Here is an 18,462-nt window from a genome sequence, read left to right as displayed (position 1 = left end):
CTTAGACATGATACCAAAGAACAATCCATTTTAAAAATTGATAAATTGGATTGCACCACATTAAAAATACTGTTTGTAAGAACTGTTAAGAAAATAAAAAGATTGCTACAAATTGGGAGAAAATATTTGCAAAACACATATCTGGTAAGGTCTCTTACCTAGAATAAGTCAACAAAACTAACAGGCAAACTAACAGATGGGGAGAAATATTTGCAAATGACATATCTGATACAGGATTAGTATCCAAAATACATAAAGAACTTATAAAACTCAACATTGCCAAAAAAGAATTCTTACAACTGAATAATAAAAAGACAGATAATGAAATTTAAAGATGGGCAAAAGTGTTGAATAAACATTTCCCCGAATAAGCTTATGAAAAGATGCCCAAATCATTAATACAGAGGGAAATACAAATTCAAACTGTAATATGATAAAATCACATATCTATTGGAATGGTTAAAACAAAACCAAAACTGAAAACAAACCTGATAATAGCAAATGCTGGTGAGGATATAGAACGATTAAAACTGTCAGATATTACTGAGAGTAATTCAAAATGGCACAGCCACTACAGAAAACTCTGTTTCTGATTAAGTCCAATACAAACATACTTCATAGCCCAATAATCTCTTTCCTAGGTGTTTACTCAGAAGAAACAAAAGCATGAAAGCTTATATTCACATAGAAACTTGTATTTGGATGTTTATGGAAGCCTCATTCATAACTGCTAAAAACTGGAAACATCCCCATTGTCCTAGTGGAGAATGACAAAAGAGCAGTAGTCATCCATACAGTAGAACACTGCTCAGTAATAAAAAGGAATAAACTACTGATCTACTGAACAAGGAAAAATCTCAAACACTTTTATGCTAAATGAAAGAACTCTGTTTCAAAGGATACATACGGTATTCATATACAGCATATTCTGGAAAAGGTAAAACTATAGGGAGAGAAAACAAACCAGTGATTAACAGTGACTGGGATGTGGGGAGGGACTGATTATAAAGGGAAAGAGAGGCATTTTGGGGTGTGGTGGAACTTGCCTCTATCTTGATAGTGGTGATTACATGACTCCATATTTGTTAAAATTAAGTAAATGTATACTACCAAGGATTAAGTTTACTGTATTTATGCCATTATACTTCAATAAAGTTTACCTAAAAAAACAAAAGATACCTCGTGGCTTGCACTTTAAGTGAAAAAATTTTGCTACTTTCATGATGGACAATAATCAGGAATTCATATATAAGTTGAGGGTGAGATACAAGTTGAAAATGAGGGAAGCCAGTTACTTTTAAGGTGTTTTGGCATAAACTCTGCTAATGCAAGAGGAAAACTGATCAAATGAAATATTTTTAAAGGGAAATATAAATGCTAGGGGAAGAAAAGGCAATGTGCTTCTGTCTGGGTTGTTTTATGCCTAGAATTAAGCCATTGTGTTAGCTTTAAATATTTCAATATATATATTTATATATGTTATATTATATAATATATATTTAAATCTTAGACATAATAGGACCCAGAAGTAATTCATAGTTTCTTAGATAACTTGCTTTGCTGATCCATGTTCCCATGTATTCTGGTAACAAATCAAGAAAGGTCATTGTTCTTGAAATCTGAAAGAGCCTTACAATTGGTGTGTAACTCCTGGAGGAGGCAGGTGTTCCTTTTTAGAGTCTCGGTTTTGAAGATGGAGGCAAGTTCAGCATTTGATTCAACATATCTGATAACAGAAGCCCCCGTGCACAAGTCTTCTGAGCAGTAGAACAGGACGAGCTACCATTCTCTCCACAAGGGCCTCTAATGTCCAAGCCAGAGGACTCCAGAGAGTCTATCACTGCGTTTGTAGATAAGGACTCATTTAAGCTCAAACTCCCTAACAAAACTAAAACATCTTTACAGGTAGAGCATGTTTCTTTCATCCCGTGAGCCCTTCTGGAGTCAGAATGATACTTGTAGAGCATACGCAGTAACCAGGGCAGTCTCTAGTTGTCTTTCACAAAGGACGCGCACTCTCTATGGATACTTTGTCTGCCAGTGCTGAGCAAAGACAGGAGGACCTAGGATTAGCAAGATGATGGTGATTCATATTTAAATTCTCATTGAAAACTTTAGTGAGGAAGAAGATTTAGGAACTGTGGTCACAAGAACAAATGTTGAGAAATGGAGTCCATCACCACATCCCAGGATAACCCTAACTGATTAGGCTTCTTAGGGCCAAAGTGAAGCCAGCACTATGGGGTTAATAGTAACTGTATCTCCTAGGATACAGAACTTAGGACCATTGCTATGCTTTTCCCCAGTCTTCTGTAAGGTACAGGGAAACGTCCAGCCTTCTCTGCAACCTCTGAAACACTTGTTTTATGGGTGACTAGTGTTACAATTCCCAACACAGAAGATTTAATTGGGTTCTGTTATCACCATCCAAGGTGTTAGGCCTGCCTATCTGGCAGAATTCATGTATTTGAGGAACCTGAAAGCAAGTCTCCCCTATTTACCATGAGGAAAGTGGCATTCAGTCTCCTTTAGGTCCTGTTTTGAGTTGCTTTAGGGGGATGGTGGCTTTATGGCTAGTTTCTGAGTCATGAGAGTCCTATCAGGTTCTGAGCATCTTGGCTAAAAAAGAGAGTAACTGAGAGAGCCCTGTGCATTTACCCACCTACCCTACCCCCTTCCTCAGTTCCCTCAACTATAACATTTAGCCAATGCCATTCCGGTCTGCACGACAGCTGAGTTTTACGTTCAAGTGAAATGATTTCCTGTTTGGAAGCGTTTGGTAACTGCAACACGCTGTACAAATGTGGTAGGGCTTGGGACGTGAACTAATGCTCACTGGACAGCAGTGTACTTGAATTTGAATTCCCGTCAGAAGCAGCTAATACAGAAAGCAGCTGGCTCGTATGCTGTGTGGTTTTAATTATTCTGCCAACTGTGGGGACAGCCTCTAATCCGTGACCAATTGGTGCTCGCTTCAAGGGGGCTGGCGTTCTGCATGTGCTCGGCCTGAACACAGCTCCGAGAGCCGAGCTGGAGCCATGATGGGAAAGCCACCGCCCCACTGCGAGCAGTTACTTTAAGGCTGGCTGAAGCAGAAGGAATAACCATTCCATTTGGTTAATGGAATGGTGTGTGCAGAAACCAGAGCTCCAGCTTAGCAGTTAGAAGACACGACTGCCGCTTCCGGTGATGACCATAGCTACTGCGCCACACTGTCCACCACGAGCCAGTCTAGCCTTCTTTACTAACCTCCTCTTTGCTGGCTCTCAAATGTTAACCTGTGTGTGGCATCAGAGATGCATTTCGTCTGCTCTCACCCACTTCTTACGTCACACCTTTTGCACTGTCACAATCTTGGGAAGGCGTTTGTGGTCATTTAAAAAGGATTTGCTTATTGTTATAAGGGCAACGTGGGAATGATGGGAAGAGCATAGGATTCAAAACCAAAGCTGGTTTGAGCCTTAGTGGTGCGGTTATTGCAATGGAATTTCTTTCTTTCTTTCTTTCTTTCTTTCTTTCTTTTTTTTTTAAAGATTTTATTTATTTATTTGACAGACAGAGATCACAAGTAGGCAGACAGGCAGGCAGAGAGAGAGAGGAGGTAGCAGGCTCCCTGCAGCGCAGAGAGGCCAACGCGGGGCTCGATCCCAGGACCTTGGGACTATGACCTGAGCTGAAGGCAGAGGCTTTAACCCACTGAGCCACCCAGGCACCCCTTCAATGGAATTTCTTAACTTCTGAGTCTCAGTGTCCTGACATACAAAATGAGAATTATAATAATAACAAGGGACATATTATATTTTGAGGTCACTTGAGATTTTACAAAATATTTTTACATTTTATCTCATTATAGTTGTTGTTGGCATCTTAAAATAGCATTTATACTCATTGCCTCTCTTTTTTTAAAAGATTTATTTATTTATTTTAGAGAAAGAGAGGGTACAAGTGGGGAGAGTAATAAAATATGATTGTAGGCATATTGCTATATTATAATTTTAGAATAGTTTGACATGTGTATTTCAATATAGCTGCTTTTCTTTGGATTCCTATATATCATATTTAAAGCTCTTAAAATATATTTTTGAGAAGGGGTCCATGAACTTTATCAGATTACCAAAAAGGCCTGTAGCACAAAAAATGGTTTAGAATAATCCAGCCTAGGGACGCCTGGGTGGCTTAACGTCAGGTAAGTATCTGCCTTCAGCTCAGGTCATAACCTAGAGGCCTGGGATAGAGTCCCACATTGGCTCCTTGATCAGTGGGGAGGCTGCTTCTCCCTCTCCCTGTTGCTCCCCTTGCCTGTACTCTCCCTCTCTCCTACTCTCTCTCTGGCAAATAAATAAAATCTTAAAGAAAGAAAGAAAGATCGATCCAGCCTAGATAACCATTAAGTTCACCAGTCAAGGTTCAGACCTAATCAGTTCTTCCTCTCTTGTGTTTCTTATTCTCTCTGTGTTCATATACATGAATGTGCATGTGCATATAGAAATACCTCCCCTGCCTGGAGGACCCACAGTTCCAATGAGCTTTGGAATCAGACTTCCAAGCTTCAGTCTAAGCTCTGTTACTTATTAGACAAGTTACTTAATCTCTCCATACCTTAGTTCCCTCATCTATTTTCAAAATGAGGGTAACAAGAGCACCCAAAACTCTTTGTAGTATTTTGCTGGTTAATGAGTTAATGAGTTGCAAAGTACCAACACAGGGCCTGGCACATATAACATAACATAACTTTATGAAATGCTGGCTAATTTCATTACTTTTATTAGTATGGGTATATATACATGTAAGTCCATAAACACATATGTATAGAGGCACCTGGGTGGTTCAGTTGGTTGAGCATCCGACCCTTGATTTCAGCTCAGGTCATGATGTCAGGGTGGTGAGATCGAGCCCTGTGTTGGGCTCCATGCTCAGTGCAGAATCTGCTGCTCCCTCTCCCTTCCCCTCTGCCCCTCCCCTGGCTCAGGCACTGGTGTGTGTCTGTGCACTCACAATCCCTCTCTCTTTCAAATAAATAAGCAAGTAAAAAGTTTAAAAAATAACTACATATGTCTATAAGCATTTATAAAACATTGAGTGACCCTAACATTTAAGGTCATTGTTGAGGTAAAGGAAGACCTAACTTGAAATAATGTCACTACTCTACCACTTATGAGACCCCTTGCCCGACCTAACTACTGTGTTGGGAGATGTCATAAACAAAGAGAAGACAACTTAGAGATTTGCACTTGTTTAGGATATTGATAGGGCATCAAAAGTTGTGGAAGAATCAGTATGGTGCTGCCTTGTCACTTTACCATTGCAAACAACCCAAACACTATTGGCAGTGATGATAGGACCAATCATTACACACTATGCATATCTTTAAATTATTCCATTTAGTCTTCACAAAGCAAACAGTATTATTCTCCATTGCATTCAGTGATTTTCCATTTTAAGACATTTCTGAAACTATGTAAGACTCGATCATTTCACTGTAAGTCCAACTTGACAATAACAGTAATAAGGTCCTACTTAATTAGCAATAATCGTGCCTCGGATAAACTTCATTGGCTATGATACTGTCACTGCGCAAAGCTAAGGTCCTATATATATTGTCTACTATGTGTCAGGTGTGATGCTAGATTTTTTTTTTCAGATATCCTTGGCATATATCACTATATTAGCTGCAGGTGTATAACATAATAATTTGATAATTGTATACATAGTGAAAAGATCACCACAGTAAGTCTAGTTAACATCTGTCACCACACTGTTACACAATTTTTTTCTCGTGATGAGAACTTTTAAGGTCTACTCTCTTAGAAACTTTCAAATAAACAATATAGTATTATTAATTATAGTCACCCTTGATGTTTTACGGTCATTGTCCTGATGAACTCTCACATAAGCAAAGTATTATAGTCTATAGTTTTCAGATGAGGAATTGAGACTCAGAAAGATTAAGTGGCTTATCCGGGGGAATACTGTTAATAAGTGACAAAGAAAAAACTCAAAATTTGGGTTTATCTGACTCTAAAACCCACATTCTTTCTATGATACTATATTGTATAGTAATAAAATGAATCTGCTAAATTCTATTTCAACTATATTGCTGGTATTCAACCAAATTACTTGAGTTAAGAGAAAAAGCTACATATTTACAAATGATAGTCATGGTATATGAGGAATTTACTATGTATGTTTATGCTTTTACAGCCCAGGACTGAGCCTTAAGTCATCCTAATTGAGGATGTAATATTGTGTTAAAACATTAATCCGTTGTATTAGGTTAGACACTAAAAATTGCTACTAAAATGATGTCTCATTCAGGGAAAGCCTCTTCAGTCCTCCTCCAGAACAATGGGTGGCAGAGAAAGTGTTCGATTTAATTAGTTGTGTATGTAGAAAGAGATGCTCATCTGTTTCCATGGAGTCGAACACATCACTGACATACTTCTCCATGGAAACAGAGAAGGGAAAACAGAAAATGCGAAAGTGAATGAATTCAGTGAGCAGTTGGTGAGCAAAGATTCAGGAAAAAAATAATTCATCCTGTAGTACTACGTTACTAGTCTAGGAAAGAGAAATAGCATATATTTAGAGATCATCAAGATGCACTACATAAAAGAAGACGTAAGATACAGTGAGATTTAAGATGACACGGTTGTTGTTTTGGTAGGGATATACAAATACTGGGAAATGCCAAGAGCACAGGTATGGCTGTCTCTGCACAGACGACATAATGGCAGAATTCTGAAAAGATGAGCAGGGTTACAGCTCAAAGTCGGTAAGGAGACAAGGGGATAGAACACAGAGGGAACACATTTATAAAGTAAATTTATCAGCTCTATACTAGTTTCACATAATTTTGTTCTTTGTTTTGAGGATTTTTTTCCTTAAAAAAATCTTTTTTGGGGGGGATTTAAAATTATAGGAAGATTTCAAGTTTTGTTATGTAACACATTAGTTAATTTGCATGACTGAACCTGTACAACCACTTTTAATTTACAACATCCTGCACGTTTTATTTTCTTTGGAGGTTATTTTTCATTAAAACCATAAGGAGTTCATTTTATAAGATGTTTTTCCTTGAGGTAGTCTGACTTAAAAAAAAATTTCCAATGGAATTTAGCGCGAACCTGCCTCTCAAGTCAATTTAATTTAACTTAATTTAATTCAATTCAACTCGATTCACAATTAATCCCGGCCCTCAAGATGATATAGGCTTCTTGGGAGGACAGGTACTTAAAAGAATGATTACAACATTTATTGACTCCTTCAACAAATATATCTCATGTCCCTACTATGTGCTCAGTACTGTTCTGGATTTTGCAGATACAGTGATGGATTAAACAGACCCCGTCTATTCTCACAGAGGCTACTTAGCTGATAGGAAAGAGATGCTACAATAGTCATACATATAAATACACAAGTTCAATGAAGAAACACTGCAGAGTTCCAAGAGAGAACATAACAAACAGATTTCACTGAGCCTGGAGGATGAGGGCAGGCCTCTTTGAGGAAGTGATCTAGAACCTGAGGTCTGAAGGATGAGAACAGTATTTCAGGCAAAGGCCCTGAGACACAAAAGGCCTTGGTGGGTTTGAGAAAATGAAAGAAAGCCAGTTTTTCTTAGAACAGAGTAGATAAAGGTGAAGCCAGAGAGGGGAAGAGGTACAGCTGAACTTTTAAATTTTATTCCAAGTATAACGGGAAGCAGTTAAAGAAGTCTGAGCAGGGAAATGACAAAACTGTATATGGAACTTTCGGTTCAAGAAAAAATTGTAACACAACAAAAGAAGTTCAAAAAGTACAAAAAAAAGTAGGCTATAATATTTGACTTTATACCTACGTGGTAAAACTACAATATAATTATTACTATAAATGTCAAGATAGCAAATCACTCCAAGGGGGAATGAAGAATGCATTAAGGGGATTCTGGGGGAATAATGTTCGGTCTCTTGACCTAGTGGTGGTTACACAGATGTTTGCTTTATTTATGTGTTAAACTTATGTAAGTTGTATGAATTTCTCCATATGTATACTTCAAAATAAGTATTTTTTTTAAAAGAAATATTTATTTGTTTTAGAGAGAGAGGGTCTGTGCACGTGTGCATGCACAAGCCAGGGGGTGGGGTGGGGGAGGTGAGAGGGAGAGAGAACCTCAAGCAGACTCCGCTTTGAGTGCAGAATATGTCACAGGGCTCTATTTCATAACCCTGAGATTATGACTGGAGCTGAAATCAAGAGATAGATGCTTAACCGACTGAGCCACCCAGGTGCCCCTTGTTTTGTTTTCTCTTAATTAAAGAGTGGACTGAGGTAAAGAAGCTTGGTTGTAGTACAAAGAGTGATAATTACGCCCCATATCCATTCTGACTTTTCTAAGAATCGAGCACCCTGAATTTTAGCTGGGCATGATGCCATCAAAGGAGAGACATGTTAGCTTCCTTTGTCCACGGTGTGGCTATGTGTCTAAGTCCTGTCCACCTCCTAAATGACAAATGGCTTTACTGAACTCCCCCTGCTCCTGCTGGCGGGGCTATGGCTACAACAGAAGCATCTGCTTTTGCCCCCCAGATGGAAGCCACATGTTGACAATGGCAGAGCCAAGTCCTAGCAGCATCCCTGGATGATGTTGTGAAGCGGAGATTTCTACCCACCATAGGCTGCCCAGTTACATTTGCACTACCATGGGAATAAAATATACGTCTATCTTTACTTGTTATTTTTTAAAAAGATTTTATTTATTTGGCAGAGAGAGAGAGACAGAGAGAGCACAAGCAGGGTGAATGTCAGGCAGAGGGAGAGGGAGAAATGGGCTCCCCACGGAGCAGGACTCTGGGATCATGACCTGAGCTAAAGGCAGATGCTTAACCCACTGAGCCACCCAGGCGCCCTATTCTTCTCCCTTTCTTAAGTCACTGCCAGAGCAGTTCAGCCTGTGACTGATACAGTTACGATGGGAAGTGGAGACATATGAAAATACCCAGAGGGGGACGAAGGAATAGGGAAGGGATTTTTTAAATAATAGAGACAATAGAGCATGTTTAAATATTGATGGGAAGAATATGAAATAGAAGAAAAGGTCAAAAGGGTAATAATCACAAGTCTTAAAAAAAAAAAAAAAACATGGTAGCAAGTTCCTGAAAAGGTAGGAAAGGATGGAATAGAGAGCATGTTGGAGTACCTTTGGCAGAAAGGGATATTTGTTCTGTTTTGGCAGAAATAGAGAAGACGAGTGCAGATGTAGGCTGATTTGTAAATATTATGCTGAAAGGTGAGGGAGTTCCTACCTAGAGTCTTCATTTTCTGTGGGGAACATAAAGCGTTAGATGAGAACGGAAGGAGGGAGGACTGGCGGTCAGAGGTTTCAGCAGAATGAGAAGGTATGAAACACTCCTTATGGAGAAGTGCGGTGTGATGAATGGCAAGTGCGGACTGCCTACTTGAAGGAGGTAACCACATTATGGTATGTGCGACCAGTTAAATTGTTCAGGGGTTGGCAGAGGTTTAGGGATTAGGTCTGTCCACGGTTCAGACTGCAGCAGCCAGGTGCAACAGGTGAGGAGAAAAGACGATTTTTCTAAGGTCAGAATTTTAGTGGTAGATCACGGAATCAGGGCTGAATGGCGGGGGAAGTAAAGATAGAAGGAGATGCGTATTCAAAACTGCAGAAGATAATGGATTGCTAGTCTCAGTGACTTGAAAAAAAAATTTTTTTTAAAGATTTTATTTATTTATTTGAGAGAGATGGGGACAGCGATGGAGATAGTGAGAGAGCACAAATGGGGAGGAGAGGGAGAAGCAGGCTTCCAGCTGAGCAGGGAGCCCCACATGGGGCTCCATCCCAGGACTCCAAGATCATGACCTGAGCTGAAGGCAGACACTTAACGGACTGAGCCACCCAGGTGCCTCTTGAAAAACTATTGTTCCCTTGGGTTCCTGGGTGGCTCAGTCGTTAAGCGTCTGCCTTCAGTTCAGGTCAAGATCCCAGAGTCCTGGGATTAAGGCCAATATTGGGCTACCTGCGCGGTGGGAAGCCTGCTTCTCCCTCTCCCACTCCCCGTGCTGTGTTCCCTCTCTTGCTGTGTCTCTCTCTGTCAAATAAATAAATAAAATCTTAAAAAAAAAAAAAAAGAAAAAGTATTATTCTCATCAGTAGCTGAACTGGAAGTAAGAGAGTTTCAGTTGAATGGTGGAATGTTTGAATGAGTGACTCAGAGATTACTGAAGATATCCCGTTCCAAGGAGTAACTGTGAATGCAGGTAGCTGATTTGAAGCCGAGGTATCAGGAGATAATGTTTCTGATAGAGAAGAGAAACCTTCACAGAGTAAGTAGTAAAAGAATTTTGTCTTTAAAGATAAGTAGGAAGGGCGCCTGGGTGGCTCAGTGGGTTAAAGCCTCAGCCTTCGGCTCAGGTCATGATCCCAGGGTCCTGGGATCGAGCCCCGCATTGGGCTCTCTGCTCCGCAGGGAGCCTGCTTCCCTTCCTCTCTCTCTGCCTGCCTGTCTGCCTACTTGTGATCTCTGTCTGTCAAATAAATAAATAAAATCTTTAAAAAAAAATAAAGATAACTAGGAGTGTAGCAGAGAAGAGGATAAGAAGGTGGGAGATATAAAAGAGGAGAGGAGACAGATATATATAGAGAAAAGTAAGACAAAATTCATGACATTTTGGGGAATGGAAAGCCTAGCCAGAGGTTAGGGTGCATGGATAGGAGATTTTGGAGAAACTGGAAATGTAGGACAAAAATGAATTCTGATGGAACCAGTATGTAAATTTAAGTAGTATGGACTTTATTTTAAAGCCCCAAGTTGTCAATCATGTCACTAGACACTGGTGTGTAAAAAGATTAAAAGCAATATACATTTTTATTTCTTTTCTTGAAATAAAGACTAATGACTTCTGCATAGGTAGAAATGTGGTTTTCTACATCTAAAAATTTCTTACCCCCTTGTGTCCTTGAATACTCTCTCTCCTACTCAGTTGGTTCTCTCCCTCTAGAAGGGAGAGATGTTTTCTACATCTAGATCTAGAAAACATCTAGATGTTTTCTACATCTAAAAAATTCTTACCCACTTTTGTCCTTGAATACTCTCTCTCCTACTCAGTTGGTTCTCTCCCTCTAGAACTTTAATACTAGGCCTCTCTCTCTGTTTATATACGATAGGGAGAACGTTGAATCAATTTGAATCAATGATAGGGAACACTGAGTCAATTTTAAATCATTACAATTTATTTGTAAGCTTTAGTACTTTGGGTATATACTAAATGTAAAAGATCATTATACACTATCTCATTCTAGATTTCTGTTACTATAAAGATGAATTAATTCTCTTAGCACCTTGGAGTACATAAGGTGTACATAAGGTTGGAGTACATAGCCAGATTCGGTGTCAAGCACACAGATATTTCTCAAGTACCTTTCACCTAATCCTAATCCATATTCTTAAGTTTCAGGACTTAATTATTTTCTTGTTCAACTTCTGGAATGAAATATAAATAATGATACATTGCCATTAAAATGTGTGAGTACAGTGCAGTTCAAACTAAGATTAACATACTCCCTTCGGACAGAGTTATTTTTAACGTTTCTGTATTCATGGGGACAACTCACCTATGATGAGCCTGTGGAGAGTGCCCTTATCTCCATTAATAGCAGCAGCATGAACTTGAGATGCTAATGAGGAGCCGGGATGGAACAAGTTCTCTGACCTGTTCATAGTCTTCTCAACAAATGGAGCACCCTGAAACAATGATTTAAACATGACTAGATTCAGAAAACATTTCTGAAAGCTGTCTCATCAGTCCCAAGTGGGTATATTATAAATATGGCTGAACAGAAGTATCTGATGAGGAGGTTGTCTGGGTGGCTCATTCGGTTAAGCGTCTGCCTTCAGTTCAGGTCATGATCTCAGAGTTCTGGGATGGAGCCCCATATATCGGGCTCCCTGCATGGTAGGGAGTCTGCTTCTCCCTCTCCCTCTGCTGCTCCCCCCCCCCTCTGCTCTCTCTCTCAAATAAATAAAATAAAATAAAAAAAGAATTATTTGACAAGGATTCAAAAAGTCTGCAGTTCTGGTCCTACCTAGAATTGCCATATTGTGGCAAATTAGATGACCCTTTGTACAAGTTGCTCATCTGTAAAATGAGAGGGCTGGATGCTCCTAAGACTCTTGCCAGGGTTTTTTTTTTTGTTGTTGTTTTTTAAAGATTCTATTTATTTATTTGACAGAGAGAGAGATAGTGAGAGAGGGAACACAGCAGCGGGAGTGGGAGATGGAGAAGCGGGCTTCCCGCTGAGCAGGAAGCCCGAAGTGGGGCTTGATCCTAGGACCCCAGGATCATGATCCAAGCCGAAGGCAGACACCAAATGACTGAGCCACCCAGGCACCTCAGTATCAGGGGTTATCTGAGGAAAAAAAAAAGGGCGGGGGGAGGCTCAGTATTTAACCTTAGGCATAGGGCTCAAAAGCCACAGAGAATTTTTCTTTCAATATATATATTTATTTATTTATCGGAGAGAGAGTGAGAGCAAGAGAGATCACAGAGGGAGAGGGACAAGCAGACTTCCTGCTGAGCAGGGAACCTGACACAGGGCTGGATCCCAGGACCTGGAGCTGAAGGCGGATGTTTAACGGACTAAGCCACCCAGGTGCCCCAAGCCACAATGACTTCTGATTTGATGCCACATAATACTAAACATCAGAACTGATGTTGGGAATAAAGATGATGAACAAGCCACATCGTCAGGTCAAAATCAACTAGATTTAAGTGCTAAAATGTGCATACTTCTAAAAAAAATAAATAAATAGTACTTTTTTCTCTCATGCTGACAAAAGGAAGAATTTTTATTTGTCTCTCTTTATGCCTCTTGACTTTAGGATTTCGCTTGGAAAACTACATCATTAGGGTCAACCATATTTCATTGGGAAAATTTTGTTCTGACTGGTAGTCTGATACGGTTTGCTAGAACCTTCTAGAAATGCATTAGCTGCATAGAAACTGTGAGCTCTCCAACACAAGGCTGTTGTAGCAGAGGCTGGATTATGTCAGAAATGCAGCATGAAGAATTCAAACACCTGATGGGAATGAAAAAGGGGTAGTTCCATCAATGATGCTAAACTTTCTTCCTAAAGGTAAGATACCATATCAAAGTTGAATGCCTGCAAGGACCAGGCTTTACCTACCAGGAGGGTAAAAAGTGTAAGAGACAAAAGGAGTCATGGGAAGTGTGGCAAACTGGAGCATACATGCATATCTAAAGAAAGCAGCTGCTAATCAGCTAGTTAACAGCTGCCAAAAGGGCAGACAAGCCCTCTTCTGATTTCACCAAAAAGTGTCACTCCAATCTCTGACTTCCGAGGATCTGGGAGCTTTGTAGGAGAAATTTATCACTAGTCATGAGTTAGTACTTGTGTTGTCATTGAGAAGGATTATTGGTTCAAATTCTGCCTTAAAGTCAAAGTGTTTTCTTAATTTTGGTAAAGGTCAGCTCTTCATGTCTTTATTTTGCTGACAATTTGAGTTAACACGCTGGCAGAAATTATGGGCTTTGTGAGACACTTCTGTCATGTCAGAAAAACCACTGTCACAGGCAAGATTATGCTGAAGTGACTTGAAAGAAGCTGCAAAATGGGTGGAGGTAGAAACACAGGAAAGGAGGAATTGGAGGAGGACTCTAGGCCTGATTCTGTTAATAATAAGCAGTGTCCCCTTAGGCTACCTCAGCTCTCTGATTTTCTGTAAAATATGAGCAATGAAAAAGGTAGACTACATTGATTCATTCAGTAAGTTGAGTGCTATGTGCTAGGCGCTGTTCTGAACTCTAATACATGTCAATTCAGATTCTAAGTGATCAGAGTTTTAGGCATATCACAATCTCCCCCCCCCCTCAAACCTCTTCATACCCTTTGAAAAATACACGAAAGTTTCATCTCAGTTAGATACATTTCACCCCACAATTATTGGCATTTAGCACAGTAACAGGTACATAGCTGGTATCAGTCAATATTTGTCCAGTGAAAAGTCATAGGCTGAGTGCTAAGTCCAGAGGGCGAGCAGGATCAAAGTTTAATTTCTTGGACTAAAGAGGTCATACTCATGAGCATCTGCTCTTTTTAAATTCTCCATTTCCGTATCTTCTTTCAGAGAGGTAGTGAAGTGGTCTAGAGATAAGAACACAAGACTAGAAGAGAGAGACCTAACTAAAAGTCTTGGTTCTACCACTATCTAATTTTGCCACTCGGGGAAAGTTCTCTAGGGCCCTTTACTAGCTCAAGAAAAACCCCAAATATATTTATACGTGCACGCGCGCACACACACACACACACACACACACACACAAACGGTGCTGTTTTTTTTAGTAAATAAGTTTTATAGATGAATAGTAAAACCGCTTTGTCAATTATAAAGTGCTATAAAATGTACAGATACCATTAACTAATCATAAAACCAGCCAGTGTAATAAATGCTTTAATAATTATAACTGTACAAAAATAGTGGTGCAGCAGTCACAAGTGAAGGAAAAGTCTTTCTGATCAGGACTAAAGGGTTGGTTTTTTGGGAAGTTCTCAGAGATGGTGACACTTGAGATGGCATTCCAGATAGAGAAAGGGCTAAATCTATTCCATGGCAGCAGGAAAGCTAGAGTACAGGCAAGGAGTAGGGAGAACCTCAAAAAAGCAGAATGCCTCCCAGGTACTTAGTCCTGATTGTGTGGTTAATATCTGGGACACGTGGACCTGGCTAGGTGTTTGCAGATGAGGCTGGGGAGCTAACTAGGGCCAGATTAAGATCCTCAATTGCTTGGCTAATGAATTCCGTAATTATCCTGCAGGAGCGATCCATGCATTAGTAGTAATCACAGTCGCACTGAGCTTTTCAGTTTACAATGTGCCTTCCCATTTTATCCCACATCTACTCCCTACACAAGCCCAGAGACAATTGGGGATAAGTCATTGACTCATTCAACTGAGGCCCTGAGAGGTGGCCCAACTTTATAATGCAGTAATTAGTGCAGAAAGAAGAGGCAGCAGGCGAGGAGGCTAGTGATGAAGGATCAAGCCAGAGCCCAGGCCAGGTGGGCCTAGAGTCTGAGGCAGGGGCCAAGGCAGTGATGCAGATCGATCGGCAGTTTCCCCAGCCAGGCCCCTTCCTACTCACCCTCGCCTCCTCCAGGACTCACGTCCCGGGGGCGGCTCCAGGAGGCACGACCCCGCAGTGGGCCGCCCCTCCCGCCAGGACTGTATACTACATCCGGCTGGGAGAGACCCCAGCGTGCTGAAAGCAGAAGAACCCCTCCGAAGGCCGCCCGAGGCGCTCGACCGCACTTCCCTCTGGGAATTGTAGTTCCCATCCTCTAAAAACAGAGGTTCGTTGTCCTCCGCCCTTTCTATCCCACAGAACCCCGCGCGCAGAGGAGTCGGTGGACCTGGGACGAGAGCCTGATGGGAAAGAAGTTCTGGATGTCCTGTGACGTACTCAGCGAGAGGGGTGCAGGACTACATTTCCCAATATGCTCCGAGGTGGGCAGGACCCGGAAGTGAGGGCGTGCGAGGCCTCTCTGGAAGTTGTCCCGGGTGTTCGCCGCTGGAGCTCCGGGTCCAGAGGACGAGGTGCCGCTGCCGGGAGGATCGTCCGCTGCCGCCGGCTCCCGGAGCCCAGCCCTTTCCTAACCCAACCCAACCCTGCCCAGTCCCAGCCGCGAACCCCGGCGTTACCATGAATCCTGCCGTCTTCCTATCCTTACCCGACCTCAGATGCTCCCTGCTGCTCCTGGTGAGTGAGTGAAGGAATGACAGACCCTTCGACCGACTCTCGGACGGCCTCACGCCCTCGCTAAGGGGGAACACAGCTGCCTCCACCCTTGCGTTCTTATTTTTTCCTCCGGTAGCGAGGAGTGCACCCTCCCCCGCTGCCTTCACTCTCTGCATCCGTCTGTACGCTTCCCAGGCCCGCGGTACCCGAGGCCTGAGAAACCACGGTCGGGGAGGTTGGGACCTGGAAACTGGAGAATTAGCCTTGGGAGAAGGATACGTGGGAGGGTCACGGGCGAGGAGCTCTCCCTTCCCCCAGACTAACGGAGGTTGTTTCAGGCTCGAGGGCTCATGGTGGTAGCTGGAATTGAAAAGGACGGGAGACAGACCTACTGTTCCCTCCCACGCCCTCCCTTTGGGAAGGCCGACAGGTGCTGGGGTCCTGTGAATCTCACGCTAGAGCTCTGAAACGGTGCCCGGGTTGGCAGAGCCCTCTGTTGTGGCTTGATGCGATTGGTTGGGAACCCGGAACTGGAGGCAGATTTGGAGTCCACCCGGTGAATAAAGGTTTGAAGGGTGGAGACAGTGCCTATCTAAAAACCTCAGCTCAAGGCCTCTCTCAGATTTGTCACACATTCCCCTTCCCGAAATTTGAGCAGAATTGTCAGTGCGCCTGATTTAAGAATGACCAGGTTTTCTGCATATATTTGCACTCATTCCTAAACTTCCTCACCTGCTTGGCTCCATCCCGTCGTGTAAAGGAATCTTTACCCAGTCCCTCTTCCTCCAAACTACACCTCGAATGTACAGCCTAAGTAATTCAGGCTGCAGGTCAAATTGAGAAGAAAGTGAAGGACGGACTCCATATGGCAAAATGACGTACCTTTAATCGAGCTGTTATTATCATACAATATTTGAAAATACTTTAATTGTGGTAGGTTTTGGAAAACCGAATTTAAGATGAACATTAGGTCAAACTCACTCTTTTTTTTTTTTTTTTTTTTACAATTTAAAAAGCATAATTCAGTGACTCATAATTAAGTGACTTGTATAGCTAGCTGGTTACTGGCAGAACCGGGACTTGAAGCCCGTTTCTTGACTTGCAATGCTTATTCCACCATACCACGTTACACTTTTAATATTTGTATTTGAAATTCTTAATTTCTCTCTCTCCCTTCACCACCCCCCCCACCTTTCTTTCCCTCTCTCCATTTTTTTCTTTTTGATTTGCAAGTCCTATTAAAAAGCAATATACAGTATTTGGGTCTTCTCAGAGAAAAAGCACTATGAAAAACTAAAGGGGATGTCAAAGTACTTTTGAGAACTAAGAGTTGAATATACCCATGTCATATTAAATGATGAAGTGTCTTACTGCCATTTCTTGTACAGCAATGATTTTTCTATAGAGTAAAATATTCTGTAGAGAGCTCTTTTTGGTAATTGCATTAATACACTGTGCTGCTCTTCCTTTTAGAAAGTACTGGGATAAAAGTCATTGTTATTAAAGACTACTCTCACTTTAAAGATACTAGATATTAATCTTTTCCCTATCTGTAAAATGATTAAATGCTCTCAATTGTGAGTTGTCTGCTAGAAATTACTTTTAGGTTACAAAAAATAAAAAACTAAAATCAACCAAAAAAACAAAGGACAAAAATCCTAAGACATTAGAAAAGTTGAAATACTGAATAGGAAAACTACATCAGATGTACTTCCCTGGAATGGTATGTTTGCTTATAGAACTTAGTTTAAGAAGGAGAAAGTATTTATTTTGAAATAATTCATACTTTTTATAGAAAACCTACAAATCTATTTAAATATAAAAAGATTTTTCCCCCTAATAATTGTAAAATCTAACAATTTGTATACTTAAGTAAACATAGAGGAATAGAAACTTAGAATACATTTTAGAGAATACTTATAAAGTTAATGGACTTGAAAATAAAGCCCAAGAAAAGGTTTAATAAACCAGAATTACAAGTCAAGCTACATTCAGTTTGAACACAGTGTTTACCAAAGCAGTTTTAATTATCCTAGATTAGTTAGCAAATATTTATAAAACATCTGTTTAATCACTACTTGAGCTATCTAACTGGTAATTCTGTCCTAGTGATGGAACCTGCTTCATCAGCATCCAACCTGTTTAAAAATATATCCTTTATCTTCCCCAATGTACTTTCTTCCTCCTCCCTCCAACTTCCCCTCTCAGACTTCAAGTTACTCCCTCCCACATATAGTCATCGAATATCCAAGTTCCCACCTAGGTGAGGTCATCATTTTCCCCTCAAATGGCCTGCACTAAAAAGCCATATGTTCTCTTACTACAGTACTTTTTTTTTTTTTTTTTCAGGCAAACTGTCCCACAGCCCTAAAGAACTAAATCTGTTCAGAGTGTTCAGAGTTAGTGGTGTCCAGAAGATAATAGCCGAAGCATATAATCTTTAGACTTCCTAGTAAAATATTTTTCTTTTCCCTGATCTCAGAAACATTTTGGATTGTAGCACTGTATGCTTAAAAAGCCTTTCTGGGATGGCTAACTAAACACTCAAGCTCAATGTGGTAACTTTTTTCCTGGGATTTCATATATATTTCATATTTGAATATATGAATATATAAGGCAAACTAAATGTCCTTTAGTTTTCATATTTGTTCTTCATGTTTTGTGGATGATTCGAATGCTGGAGACAGCAATAATTCTCTGTTACAGCACTGT

The 18,462-nt window shown here is 40.8% G+C and overlaps 2 protein-coding genes across 2 annotated transcripts in view; one reads left to right on the top strand and one right to left on the bottom strand.

Annotated features, from left to right (window-relative positions):
- The window catches only part of INVS (inversin), a 166,192-nt gene extending 150,800 nt beyond the window's left edge, over nt 1-15,392 (bottom strand). Inside the window, exons 1-2 of the mRNA XM_080819610.1 lie at nt 15,157-15,392; nt 11,609-11,738 (exon numbers count right to left, since the gene is read on the bottom strand). Of these exons, the coding sequence (XP_080675736.1) occupies nt 11,609-11,714 (106 nt within the window). The 5' untranslated portion in view covers nt 11,715-11,738; nt 15,157-15,392. The remainder of the gene's footprint in view (nt 1-11,608; nt 11,739-15,156) is intronic.
- A 131-nt stretch (nt 15,393-15,523) lies between these two features.
- Nucleotides 15,524-18,462, top strand: part of ERP44 (endoplasmic reticulum protein 44) — a 92,909-nt gene continuing 89,970 nt past the window's right edge. Inside the window, exon 1 of the mRNA XM_080820723.1 lies at nt 15,524-15,771. Coding sequence (XP_080676849.1) covers nt 15,715-15,771 — 57 coding nt within the window. The 5' untranslated portion in view covers nt 15,524-15,714. The remainder of the gene's footprint in view (nt 15,772-18,462) is intronic.

Source organism: Martes martes (assembly GCF_963455335.1).
Source record: "Martes martes genome assembly, chromosome: 12".
NCBI lineage: Eukaryota > Metazoa > Chordata > Mammalia > Carnivora > Mustelidae > Martes > Martes martes.
The sequence above is the reverse complement of the archived record's forward strand: the minus strand, read 5'-3'. Positions and strand labels throughout refer to the sequence as shown.